The following is a 14,982-nucleotide window of genomic DNA, read 5'->3' on the forward strand; positions in this document are numbered from 1 at the left end:
GGCATTCTTTTTATAATTAATGGATGCAATAGAATGCAAGTGTTCCAAAAACATGAGATAGATTTAAAATATAATGTATTAAAAGTTAGATGAATAGTGATTATCAAAGTGAAGTCTTAAAACACGTGTAACTTAGTGTTGGGAATCAGTTAACTGCTGACTGAATCCCCTAGTCTGTTAAGATCTAACCTATGTGTCTTCACCCAATCCCTTTATAATCACTTGAACTTTGATGGCCCACAAACTACATGGCTGATACTTGCTTTGTGGACACAAATCAAATAATAGAAAAGTTTGCTGACAAAAAAACATATACAGAGGACTAAGTTGTTCAAATTCTCAAGCATCCAACATTTTTGAATTTTTTTTTACTTTTATGCTGATTTCAGCATGACACAGAACCCTAGATCATATAAAAAAATAAATAAAATGCAACTTTTAACTTTCTTTGTAAGACCCTAATAAGAAAAGTACTTGTGGTCAGGTGTAACTAAAACTGTTTGACAGCATTTAATCAAGTCACTGGCACATTCAGTTTGCAGAACAAGCTCTATAAAACTTTTTCATCTCGACAACTAAGTACATGGCGAAACACTCTGACACAATAGCTATTTGTACAGGGTGACATGAATGGTACCTTCCTGCTCATTCTGAGAGTGGCAAAGTGTGTTTGTTAAATATATGAATACAATACAATTATAGTATTAACAGAACATTAGGTGATTTTGATATAACTTACAAAGTTGCTGTTTTTTTGTAGTTTTTGAAGAAGGGTCACTGTGGTGGCTAACTGAGTCTGGAAATACTCAACAGCTTCCTGCAAGAAAAAGTAGCCAATAGAACATTAAGTAAAACAGTACTAAAAATAATTAATTTATGCCAGTGTTGAGTATTGATAAGAGCATATCATGTTGTTTATTAATTTGCATAGTTCTGAAAATACAATCATGTAACAACTAGCAATGATAGAATGAAAACACATTCAAGTGTTTTAATTACTTGCCTTCAAGACTCTGCCCAGCAAAAGACTGATAATGTAACTCCATGACAAGGATTACTTTTCTTTGTATGAACCACCTACATTAAAAGTTCTTCTCACCCATTTTGTCTTCAAGCCTGAAGAGTCCTTAGAAGGGACTCATCCTCTACTGACCAAAATAAAATCCTAGATAAATCCTTTTCATATTTCTAACTGCTGAGTATTGAAACTACTTTGTTTTGGTGCCATCCACCTACAATGATTGTTGTTCTCACCAATTTGCTCTTCAAAGAGAGAACAATATTACACCCATCATTTCTTTCCTTTAATTGAAACAGTGATTAATAGTGCATTTTACACGCTATGATGTAGACAAGAGAAAAGAACTGCAAATCTGAAAGATTTCTTTGTAATCCAGGTAAGAAATACAGGTGTGATCAATAAATTAAAGAAAGAAAATAGTGAAAATGCAATGGTTCATAACCACAAATCCCCAAAATTTGTCATGCTTCATAAGGCCCTGCCAAGTTTCTTCAAAGACTTGCACAAGTTTTCAAGGAGTATTTTTCTTTCAGAATGTGGGTTACACTCCTATTTTGCATTATAAACACTGCCCATACCTAGTCAAGTCAAACATTTTATTAAATAAGTCATCCATTTACAAATGTGATTGGCATGTCACTACAGCAAAGGGATACCATTCCATCTAATAACTACCAGTCATACATCATTTGATCCAATGAATGTATTATTTTCAGAAAATATGTAAATAAAAGATTCATATTTTTTTCATGGTAACCTCTTAAATTCAAGGATTTTTTGAGGTTTTACAATGTTTTCCTGCATATTCAAACCCATTAAGACTCCATACCATACCTTGTACTCAACCCCACACCATGATCCATAAGTCATAATGCAAAATCTATCTTATATTCTGCTATGACTGCATATGTCAAATTTTGCATTATTTTTGGTCACAAAATATTTGAAAATTCCCTTGTAACTGGAGTATTTATCTAGTCTGTTTGATACTCACTGACTATCCATTTAGTTTTCTCCTAACTTTTAATGTCCAGACAAGTATTAGCCAGCTTGATATTTAATTTATTTTTGAGCATTCTACCAAATAATTTTTTTTCCATAAATTTTTTAAAGTGCTGTAAAAAAATTGTCCTGCACTTTAACAGTTCATGAACAAGTACTTTTGGGCAATTACTACACTGGTGTTGCTCAGCTGACTGAAGAGCACATGGACAAGATATGATTGGTTGCTGCCTAGGTTACCCAGCCATGCTAGCTGTAACCAGTTTCAATAATTCCCCCACAGAAAGCTAATGTATGGACAAAGGACAGATGATCGATAGATAGAAGATGGACAAGAGTTCTTCTGGTCTATGAGCAGTAAATATAAAAAAGAATAAGAAGAAAATTGATTCTGATACCTTCTGAGCCTTTTGTATATCCTGTGCTTCTTTTACAACTGACGAATATTCCTTTTTAATGTCATTTATCCTTTGCAACATGCGAACTGGGTTTCTCTGAAAGCAAGAATGTTCATACACAAGTTGTGTAAGCATCAAAATACATGTCCTTGTACATGACTATAAGTATTATAGAAGGATTGACAGTAATTCAAGAGCACCATAAAATGTATATTATATACCTGATACTTGGTACAAAGCATTGTTATACCTTTTTAAATGCAAAATTCATGGGCATGGTACATTACCTTTTTAATCTGAAATCAATGGGAGTCTTCCTTGTCCAATGTGCAAGTCATTCATAATATCTGTACAAGCTAAATGACATTATTTTGCAGAAACCATTTTTCATCTCTGTCTCAATGACATGACCTCTGACTCCAAAATTGATGGGGCCCCGAGTGGCAGAGTGGTCTAAAGCGCTCAATGTTCAGGATCACTGCCATCTCACCTCTGTCTGCATGGTGGGTTCGAGTCCAAGGCTTGGCTAGCATGGGTACATGAGAAAGCTTGCCAGTAGCTTCTCGTGGGTCGGTGATTCTTCCCTGGGTTTTCCAGGGTTCTTCCTCCACCCGTTATACTGGCCGCCATGTATAGCCTATCTTGTGCTGAAAAATGACGTTAAACCCTAGAACAACAACAACAACCAAAATTGATAGATGCTTTTCATGTTTTGCATCTTATATGCAGGACCAAGCATTTCCCTCATTTTTTGTACTATGTCCCCTAAATCTTTACAAATCTATCTACAATTTTCAGTTATCAGTAGTTTTCAGAGTTGCTTTGCAAAGTTACTGATGGCTGAGATTACATTAATGACAAAAGGGTCTAAATTTCTGGGATGAGATACTTTCAGAAATATTTATTTGGTATTTATCAGTGAAATACTCTAGTGTCAGAAATCATCTCACCTCACTCATTTTCAGACAAAGCCACTATATCAACATTGTGACAATCAAGTCTCAAGGTACACACAAATGCTTGTTAAGTAAATATTCTGCAAATTACAGAATTAAACAAGGCCAGCTTTTGCAAAACCAATGATAATAAGGTCCAATCTTTCACTCAGTGTAATGTGAGCTGCAGTTATCCATTCAGCGTGAAGTGGCTTGATTAATCAGGATGCAAGGTACACTAATCCAGAGCAATGATTGCCACCAGTAACATCTTCAGTTTCTGTGATGGCATTCATGACCTGTTTAGCATACCAATTGTGGAAGTGTGATTTTAATTCTACTTTGTATTCTTTATTTATTGTCCAATCTAGTGACTACAGTTGGTCTGTACATGTGGCAAGCACAAAGGAGTGATTCCACTCAATTTAGTTAGCATCTTTTCACTTTGGTGGCATATGCTTCAACTGAGCACTCAGACGAAAACACTGCATAAGTGATTGACCATTACATGTGGGTTTTCTTTGCTCATAAAGGTGACCAACTGCTTCTATTGATGTTATTCACATGGATGAAAACAGTGTAAGTACTGAATCTGTCACATCTCTGATGTGTGCTCATATATTGTAATAGCATTAAATTTAAACATTCAAGTGACAAGCTGTTTGCATCGACATATTTTCGTTTTAATGTATTCTTTAATTTGAGCATCTGAGGAGGTTAAATCATGAAATTAAATACCTACTACTATGCAAACTTTGAAAAGCAAAAACCACACATTTAAGTAGCTATACAAATGTCTTTTCTTCCTTCACAAAACATGAAATTGAGCCCTATGAAAATAAACAATGCTACAGAACTAGTTGGAATAGAAAAATAATTCAGAAACAAGAGCTCACATGGCAGAGATGTGCCTAACATCCAAATGTAAGAGTAGTTTGCCAAGAAAATCTGTACCATTAGGACACTGTTGAAATTTTTTTCTAAATTGATACTGTTGAATGCATCATAATTTTCCTATACCGAAAAGTCCCTATGCCGAGATGCTTGTGTCAAAGTCTGTCAAAATTCCGTTCAACAGTTTTCTGACATATGTAAAATGCTTTTCTATCTTTTGTACATGTAGCCACTTGTATAAAACTGAAAGCATTCTATACCCAAATGCTTTCCAGAAAATTCAGTTGAGCAATTTTTAAAAAAAGAAGTAATTTAAACTTTGATGATAAATTGACATCATTTGTATAAATCTTCATAGGAAAAGCCATTTAAAACATCGGTTTTTAGTAATATCAGCCACATTTCTTAGAGGACTGGCATCATCTGTACAAACCTGAAAGGCCTTTATGCCAAGATGTTTTCTGTCAAGTTTGTCAAATTCTATCAAGGGTTTTGGGGAAGTAGTTTCAAGGTTTGTCTATTTTTAGTAGCAGTGGCTATATTTGATTGCAGATAGACATCATTTGTACAAAAGGTGCCAGGATGCTGTCAAGTTTGGTGAAATCTAGTGAGCAGTTTTTGACATATCATATAAAGGTCTTTCTATTTATAGTTAATGGTGGCCATATGTGATGGCAGATCAACTTCAGTTGTACAAAATGAATGCCCTTCATATCACTATGGCATCAAATTTGGTCAAATTGTGCTGAGCAGTTTTTTAAATTTGTATAACATGTTTGAAGGTCAATCTATTTTTTTGAAATGGCTTTTCTGTTGTTTTTGCTTTTGTTGTTGTGTTTAATGCCATTTTTCAGCACAAGATAGGCTATACATGGCAGCCAGTATCAATGGTGGAGGAAGAACCCAGAAAAACCCTGGAAAGAACCACCGACCCATGAGAAGCTACTGGCAAGCTTTCTCACCGAGACTCGAACCCATGTAGACAGGTGAGACGGCAGTGATCTGTAACGGTGAGCACTTTAGACGACTCTGCCACTCGGGGCCCCATATTGTTTTTGTAATGGTTGTCATATTGTAATGGTTGTCATATTGGAAGGCAGTCTGGCATCATTTGTGAAAATTTAAAAGGATAACCTGCCAGGATACTTTCTGTCAAATTCTAATCAATTTCCATTTAACAGCTTTTGGGAAGAAGCTGTTTAAAATCTTTTACTATTTTTAGCAATGACCAGGTGAGAAAAACATCATATTGATAAATAATATAGTTCTATATATTTCTCAATTACCAACTGATGTACAGACCACAAAATATGAAGTGAAGTTGTTTAATTAATGTTAAGGAAAACATTTCTGTTTTTACATTAAGCGTCAAAAATTTAAACTTGAATATATCTAAATAAACTATGCTTTATGCTTATTTAATAACTGCAGCATTTCTGTAGGGTGCACAACTGTGTGAAAGTAATGAATCTTCCCCAAAAAAAATTAGTGAGCACATGAAAATCGTGTGCCATCAGTTTGCTGCAAAAGCATAACAATAACAAAGCTCAATTGATTCATTTAACAGCCTGACTTCTAGATCAATGATCATATTAAATCAAGCGCTTAGTGACTTTCTGCATTTGAACAATGAGCCACTTTCATCCATCATCTAGCCATTACAAGCTTTTAAAGAACTTCACTTGGCAAAGTTGTACAATGGCAGACATGCCATTGTTGTTAGTCAGTGGTAATGTCTCTAGTGTTACATGCAATTCTAATGTATAAAACATAGCATCATTGACAAAACACATGACTGCTACCACTGTGAAATAATTAAGATGAATAACTTAAATTTTATCTTTATTCATTAAAAATTATTTATTACACACGCACTGGCTGAAACATACTATAAGGGGTCAATTAACAGACACCATTTTTATACAAAACTGCACCTATTAAAAACAGAAGAAAAAAAACAATTACAAAAATGCATGAGTGAGATGGAAAACTCATGAAGAAATCACTATAAAGTAGTCAATGACACCAATAATTCTCCATCTGTGTGAAAATCCTGGTGAAATTATAGCAATGTACTCAAAAACATTTCTACCAATGAATTCTCCATGTGTGTGAAAATCTTGAAGTAATCACTGTAATGTACTAACAACATTCATTCCTACTAATGAATTATTTCTGTGTGAAAATCCTAGAAAAATATCATGTACTAAATTCACATTCCTGCCAATGAATTAAACTCTCCTTCTATGTGAAAATCCTAGAGAAATGATTGTAATGAAGTCAATATCATTCTTACCAATGAATTCTCCCTCTATGTTAAAATATTTAAGAAATCATATCTGTATTCAGGAACATACCGATCAATAAAGTGTTATCGATGACATGGACATTTCCTAATTCTTTCAAGGTTAGTTGAACAAAAATTCTAGTTCATTAAAAACCAACAGCATTGCCAGCCCCAACTTCCACAGAATGGTCTGTCAGTTAACCTGTTCTCATAGTGTACATGCATAACAAAGGGAATTTACTGGCATAGGTTAAAGCGTGAACAATTAACCCCAGTTAATGAGTAGAAAATCACCAACATCAAAGGAACTATACCATTCATCATATTTCAGAACAATGGACATTTTTTTTTACAGCAGATTTAAGTCTTAATCAAGTTGTTGATTTGATACCTTAATGTGACTTTTATTGTTTCGTACTTTGATAAACTAGATGCAATGCCCTATTGTATTGCCCTTATTGGCCAATAAATGAGACATGGTAATGCTGATGCTGGCAGTACTAACCTTTAAAGACTTTTTTGTTTTTACAACCCCATAACTCTACCAGTAAAAAAAATTTGAAAAAAAATTGTTTACTGAATGGGAATTTAATTTTTTCATCAAAGTGAATCCCACCCCAGTTGTGGTGGGGAAGGGGGAGATATCAAAGGTCACCCCTTAATATCTCTATAACCTGACATAAATTAATGCAAATTTTCATATGCTATGATGCACGTATTTATTTTTAGAATATTGTACAAGTAGACAGCTTTGTTTTAAACCAATATCACATTTGGGTCATAGCCTTTATCTGTTCATATACCCTGGGTCACATCTCGGAAACAATCAAAATCCCTACCCAACAAACACATGTACACTTTCTTGACACGAAAAGACCACATCATTTATGCAATCAGCATCCTGAATTAGTAAATGAAAATTTCTCTTAATAATGACAGTCTTTTAAAAGGCAAAATCCAAGTCAATGATGCCATCGACAAACATCTTAATAGCATGGCTTACCTCATCGGCATCCACTGACTGCTCAAATTCAAAATCTAATTTTCTGTTCAGGTAATTAATGTCACTCTCTGCCTTCTGGAACTTGAATGAGATAAATAAATTACAAATATCTGCAAAACAATACAAGAGTATCAAGGAACCTACAACTTTATTGGTTATCACCATAAATTTTACTGTACTCTCACTTTATTTTCCTTGTGCAAGTAATTCATAATCCAAATTTTGAACCAAATGTTGAAAGGTTGTGGATTTTTTTTAATTGAAAACTTTTAATCTAATTTGTAAATTGTTTCTATCAGGCAGTCTGGTATTACTGTTACAGTAGTAACTCGTGAGTACATGTATACTGGTACAACTTTATGCTTAAAATCATAGTAGGCACAAATTGGAAAAAAATTACATGTTCCATTTTACTGAAGGTTCCAGATAAGACAAGTTTCATTAATCCTAGGCAAACTATTCCCATTTAACATGTATATCTATATCATGTATATCTAACCTGTTTGTTGGACAAATTAGCACAACTAGCTTTGCCATCAAAATGAAAATATTTTCAAAGGAAACATGTAAGATTTCAATTTTTATCTAAAGTAATTTTTCTAATGTGATAGAAAATAGGGAATTTAGTAAGGAATCATTTTTTTTATATCTGTTACTAAAACTAAGCATCCTGGATGAGACTTTGTGGGGTGGGTAAAATGGGGGAGGGATCATGGCATGCTTCAATGTTGAAGACTCTTTAAAAAGAAGTAACTTACTGGTCTACCCATATATACAGTGCTCAGTTTAATGTAATTAATTTTACGTAAAGCTATCCAATTAAAACAACTGTAGTAACTCAACTAATTTGAAAGACCTTCAGTAAGCGTGGGCAAGTCTCTGTTATCAAGCAACAGATGTGATTGAGTTCACTGTCTTTGTTAATCTCTGCAATTCAGTAAACATTTGAATACATCTATATGGGTCTCATGAAACACCCCAAGACACACCAAGCCTCTCCAACAATACCCTAAGACTTTGCAAAACACTTATTTTAAATTTCAACAACAAAAACAAACAAAACTAGATATCTAGCGATTTTTGCTGTGTAACAGGAAAAGTAGTGATGTCAAGAGTTGCCAAGGGAACTTCCATTTTGGCAAAGGGTGTTCAGGTACAGTAAAGTGAATATTTATCAACATTTATCAAAATGTACCAATACCACAACACCAAGAGGCAAAGAAATTTAATGCATCAAAGAAGTCATTAAATAAAATGGCCAGGTAAATGTATATAAAATTATTAGCATATCTCATAAACAATTTAATTATTCATTTGTTTGTAAGTGTTTTAGCATTTATTGGTCCTTTCAATAATAGGCCTTCTTCATCAACCAGGTTTTCATGCAGTTCTTTTAGCATTATTATTAGTGTATTTTCCATCTTGTGATTTTATGCACTTTGATTTCTGTGTATGCTTAATATCCTTGAGGAAGTATGCGAAAATCTTTGTATTTTGTTTACTGGAACTGCACTGCCAGACACTGTCATGTATGTAGTACATGTGTTCTTCTTTTGTTGATTGATAATTCAAGCTCTCCTGAGAAGCACTTCTATCATCCATGAAATGGACTGCTGTCACATGGAAACGTTGATGCATTAGGTCTTCCGCATGTTTTGGTTTCCAATCAACAGAGAGTTTTAGAATGTTACTAGCGGACTCTGTATCGTTATTAGTCCAATTCCTGTGTTCAGTATTTCTGTGGCTAGGTTCAAAAACATATTTCTATAGCAGCTGTTTCAAGTATCAAGTTTGGTGTAAATGCCAGGTTCACTGATGATTGTTTCTGGACATTCTGATCAGCTTTCAAAACTCTTTTTGTACTATTTGCATCTGTGATGCCAACAGTACCAAATATTTGGGCCATTATTATGCCATGATTACCCTCTTCCACCCCAATTTTGTTTCAAAGGTAGTGCTTGACATTATCCTTAAGATGTTTAATGCAAAGATAGCATGTAGCCAAGGGGAATACATGTTCTATTGCCTTGGTTATGCCCTTATCATCAGTTCAAAATTCCATCATTTCAGACACTCCTACTTCCAGACTCAACATCTCTAGTAAGAAGCATCTTTGTGCAGAAAGACAGGGACAACAAAATTGGATGATACTTTGTACCATTTCTGACAACTTTTTGATTTTTGTATAACAATACAGTTGCATTGCACAAAATTTTTTAAGGATGAATATTCCATCTATACCAACTTGTTGTTTATTGCCATAAATCAAGAAGTGTTGTAGGTCAGTGATTTGGTCATGTGTATAGCAAATGATGGATGGTACCTGCTTTTTCTTATGTATTATTGTTTGCACAAACAGATGTTCATTTATCATTCTGAGGACTAAGATGTTGTCAGCAGCGTTGGCTTGGTCACACTGTTTGCGGACTTCTCTTTTCATTGTACTTGATATTGCTTATTGCTGTAGTGTTGCAAGCGCCAGTCACTGAGTCATCTTTCTTCAAGTCAGGATATGTCTCTTTGTATCTGTTCCTTCATCCTTTCCTTTATTTTGTCACAAGTCCTCAAATGAGTTCTTACATAAATGTTTTTCTCCTAACTATGTGATGCTGTGAGTGGTTGATGACAACTGCCTTGGTATGAAAAACAAGTGATGTTGCTGATGCTGGAGTCATTCTTTTTGACAAAATAACATCCTCTTTTATAAAATCAGGGTTATTTTTAAATGTAGCATAATATCTGCTCAAAATACTTTGTTGTCATTGGATTGAAGATCCAGTGCTTCCCAAGTTACTTGGCTATTAACTTTACATTAAATGCATCATTTTTATTCTTAGCCCCTACATTTCTAAGGTATCCATTTTCAGTGACAAAGGTTGATTTGACAGTATTACATTTGAAAAGCCCCAAATCCCGCAGTCTTCGAAAATTTCACATTTTCCCCCTCTTTTATCTTGTCAATGTTCCTGCTTTTTTTTCAACTAATACTAAGCACATAGGTGTTAACTTATACGATTTACCCGTAATTTGTACGTTTTTTTTTCTCCTTTTTCATCAGTGTACAACCGTTTTGTATGGTTTTCTGTAAAAAAATAAATAAATAAATTAAAAATATTTTTCTTTTGTGTGCATCCAGGACTCTTGGCATAATTTTTTTAAGCATGAGAATTCAGTGAGACTATGGTGGCCTGAAACAACCAATCAAATCATACTCAAAACCGCGCTTTTCCTTTGATAATGAAACAAGTTTCATTCATGGTTCCACTATAGTGTGTGAAGATCCTGTCGTTTATCGCTCAGAGATTAGATTCTCACTCGGATTTCTAATACTGATTAACTACCTGTGTAGTAAGTATGTTTTCTTATTTTATACATTATTATTTTATTATTTATACTTAATACTATCAAATGCATAACGATTGCATCAATTTTCATACTTTACATAGTGTAGCAATCATGTTGGTGTAACCGTAATTCATCCAACTTTTCTGTGTGGCGATTTATGAAAATTTTTAACAATATACAGTATTAATTAAAAATAAATACTCTACTGATTTTAGCACCGACATTTTATCATGCTGTTATAGTTTTGAGTTAAGTTTGTCAGATAGGTAATGCAAACAGGAAGATGCATTGCCATAATGACGGACATAGTACAGATACTGAGTGACTCGAAAATATGTAACACTGCCAATTTATATCAACTTTGTGACCAAAATCGGCACACCATGTAGCAAATTCATAACTTTTCAAGCACCAGATATACAATTTTAATAGAAACAATCAACAGCTCATGAGGTAAAACTTCCAGATTGCTACTTTGTAAAAAACATTATTTCTAGATTTCAATTTTTGGATAGCTCCTGGCATAATATCTTGGGGTTTATGGGGACAAATATAAATTCATAACATATTTGTAATCAAGAGGTCTTCCTCTATCACATGCCAAATCTAAATTTTTAAATTGTTTTTTTTATACATGTATTTCTCTCATCTAGTTGAAATATTCCATCCATCAAATGGCTGAGCCTAACTCAAAGAAATGCAAACTTGAAGACACTGACCGAGGTTGTGGCAAGTTTCATGCTGATTGGATTAAAGTCTTCCCTGGCATTGTAGATGTATCCAAGTTAGGATCTTCACCCGCTTTTTGTACAATATGCAGTAAAGACATTAAAGTGGTGGTGTCGAGCATATATGATCTGGAAGAACACTTCAGGACAAAACTGCATGAAAGAAACTTTGAAATGAAGAAGGGAGAATCCATCAAAAGCTTCTTTGCTTAGCCAAAGCTGGAAGATAATACTGTTAAAGTAAAAAGAATGAAATAAAGTTTCAGAAATGTAAATAATTATGTAAATATGTGTCATAATAATTTGTGTATAGCATTTGTTGTTTTAAAACTGTTGATCATATATAATGTAAGAATACATTTTTTCATGTAAGGTTTTTTGGGGTCTTTGTAAGGTTTTTGTTGGTCTGGTATACAGGTTTTCATCTCAGAGGGTTGACACCTACATAAGCAGTTCGATTTGTCTCCTGAAGGAACACCTGTATGTACATGTTCTTTTTTAACAATTAAAATGGTAGGTTTCTTCAAATGAACACCATTTACCTGAAGGTAATGGTTGGACATTGTCAGTTAATGGAAATGGGGCCATCAACCATTCTATCATTGACATTATCAATGTCCATGCATATATTTGCTTTTTTTCTTCTTCTCACTTCTTGAAGAGTTTTTGAAAGCTATGGTAACATTTTATGTAGCACTGGAGCATTCTTAGCGAGTCCTGGAGTGTCTTGAGATGTTCGTGAAACTGCATTATACAAAAGTTCTTCCATTTTATTTGTTCAATATTTTTTAAATGTAAATATTACAAATTAATATTGCAAATAATTTGATGCAAACAACACAGTTTTTACTGAAATGGACTGCTTTAAAAACTAGAAAAGGACAGTGACCCGTCTGTCTGTTTACATCAAGAGCTTGTTGGTTTGAAACGCCAAGTTGACAGGTGTTAGCCACCTGGCGAAAATCAGGTTAGAAATGATAAATGAACGAATGAGATAATTAAGTCCTGTGCATTTTTCATATCCATGATGCTTTTCAATTCTGAAATTTATAGGGGGTACAAACAAACGCGAGGCTGTATACTTCAGGCACTTCAATAAGTACGAAAGATCCTCGCTCATTAAGTCAGGGCTAGTGAGTTGCAAAACATCTCGTAACTATTATTCAAGATGATCTTAAATCTCAAGTTTTTACTAAACGCATCTGTAAACAATTACATCAAAAATGTTTCATACAGCACTTCATTTGATGAAAGTTGCAGAACTGAATATTGACGGCAACTGCAGTTGTTTCCCCGTTTAATACCAATCTGTTGCAAGAAAAGTTATTGCTTTCATCAGTACAGTTGTTGCCTTTGAAAAATAGTTTGGGAGTGCCTCTGTTTTTGGGGAGCAGTGTATTAAAATCTAAACGATTATGTTTACATTAAGCAAATTTTTCATACCATAGCCTCCAAATTTTCTACCGTCTTCTCCATTTTGTCCATTTTGGGTTCCCCGTCATTTATTATTTAAAACGCACTATATTTCTCCCGAAATTTAAGGTTCAGTCTGGATAATCTGTCTCTTCCTAACAAACGCGCTGATGCCGAACACGAGGATAACAAAAACACAGGGGGTGCTCACCAATCAATATGTACTTTAGAGAGAGTGGCGTATGTAAGGTGAAGTAGTTCGCATTTAAAACATGCACAATGGACAAAATGTTGGCATACCTATATGCTACAGTAATGTAATGTGGATGATATTTCTTTGGATATTGTACGTTTGGAAATTTTACATGATTTAAGCGCACTGCTAACTAAAATGACTGCTCCCTTGTGTTAAAAAATCAGCCTGAATTAGTCTAAAGTACACTATACATAGGAGCTATTTAAATAGGGAAAATGAATTTTTGCCAGACTAGACAGTACCAGCTTCTGAAAGTGCAATGAATGAATTACCAAATATATAAAATATAAAAAAAAGTTATCGGCTCTTTTTTTATACAATTTACCTCTTAAGTTCAGGAAGTGAAAATGACCAAGTAGAGCTAGCACATTTTTGAAAGATGCACATTTGAACTAAGGCCAAGCTGTATACTCTATAACCCATATTACACCCATCAATCATACACCAAAATAAAGGGAATTAAAGGTTCTTTTAATTATACCTAAGATATACAAGGTCTTTTTATAAATAGTCAGTATAACCAGTGAGGAAAGCCGGGGAAATTCTTTTTCTTTAAATCCTAACCCATGGAAAATACGAAACTGTAGAGCGCCACCTCAGAAGAATAGCGTATCTCAAATAAACAGTTGCTATCTCAGATTTGCATTTTCTGTTTTATTACTATATAACGTGAATTTTTTTTTTCTTCTAATTTTCTCATCCAGAATCTTTATTAAAAATCTGTTAAAATAGCTGTAATAGCTGTAAAAAAATAAAATAAATGGTGTCATGGGTTATGGAACCATTTCAAAGTTCACAGTAATATTTAAGGCAAGCTGGTGGCAAACTTAAAATATAAAATTTTTGAAAATGACTATTTGTCATAAAAATGAGCATTTTGGTCTGATCATCAGTTTATGAAATGTTAATGCAACAAAAATAATTTTCCTGTTAAATATAACAGTAGTGCTATAGCTAAAATATTAATAAATAATTTATATATAAATATTTAGAACAATTCTAACTACAATTTTAATCTTCAGGATTTATATCTTTATTTTCTGTAAGATCTGTATCTGCAATCTATTGCAATTACATTTGTACAATGTGTGCTACTGATACTATTATAACTACTACAATGAACACCACTAGTACTCTACAACAATCATGTATGATGTATTGCATAAACAGTTAGTAATGCAGGACAAATGTTAATAGGCAAAGTAGGCATTTATGATAATAAAGAATACTTGTCATCAAAATGCAAAATCATTTTACAAGGGTATAAAATAAAAAATCATTTTACAAGGGTATAAATTTAAACTACAAGAGATTTACTTTATAATAGCAAAAAATATTTTTTTTATAATCGAAAGGAGTGGTAAATGTATTTTACCATATTAGAAAGTGATTTACAAAGTGAAAAATTGAGTGTAATATGATACAATAAATACTATAATAATTTTAAATGATTTATTCTATTAGAAAATCAAGAGCAACTGGAACAACAGTACCACAAACATGCTATGACAACTTATTTTGTGCAATCATTTTTGTTCTTTCAGTCTTTGTGACCTTGACTTTTGACCTACTGGCCCCAAAAGTGATAGGTGCAAGCCTGTTTTGTATCAAATGCAAGCAATCCACAAAGTCTGACTTGTGGCAAAGGACTTTTATTTCGTTGAAACTGTTTTTCTTCTTGGAGTCCCTCTGTCTTTGAC

General features: G+C 33.6%; 1 protein-coding gene across 2 annotated transcripts in view; it reads right to left on the reverse strand.

Moving 5' to 3' along the window:
- LOC149777166 (SKA complex subunit 2-like) overlaps nt 1-13,204 on the reverse strand; it is a 31,793-nt gene extending 18,589 nt beyond the window's left edge. The window contains exons 1-4 of one of the 2 annotated variants that reach the window (XM_089941860.1): nt 13,057-13,204; nt 7,541-7,621; nt 2,422-2,517; nt 740-817 (exon numbers count right to left, since the gene is read on the reverse strand). In XM_089941860.1, the coding sequence (XP_089797986.1) occupies nt 740-817; nt 2,422-2,517; nt 7,541-7,621; nt 13,057-13,098 (297 nt within the window). In that variant the 5' untranslated portion in view covers nt 13,099-13,204. The remainder of the gene's footprint in view (nt 1-739; nt 818-2,421; nt 2,518-7,540; nt 7,622-13,056) is intronic. The other variant, XM_089941861.1, reaches the window with a different exon arrangement.
- Between the last annotated feature and the right edge of the window lie 1,778 nt (nt 13,205-14,982).

The sequence above is a fragment of the Sinohyriopsis cumingii genome, chromosome 18, assembly GCF_028554795.1.
Source record: "Sinohyriopsis cumingii isolate HCF-2022 chromosome 18, ASM2855479v2, whole genome shotgun sequence".
In the NCBI taxonomy this organism is placed as follows: domain Eukaryota; kingdom Metazoa; phylum Mollusca; class Bivalvia; order Unionida; family Unionidae; genus Sinohyriopsis; species Sinohyriopsis cumingii.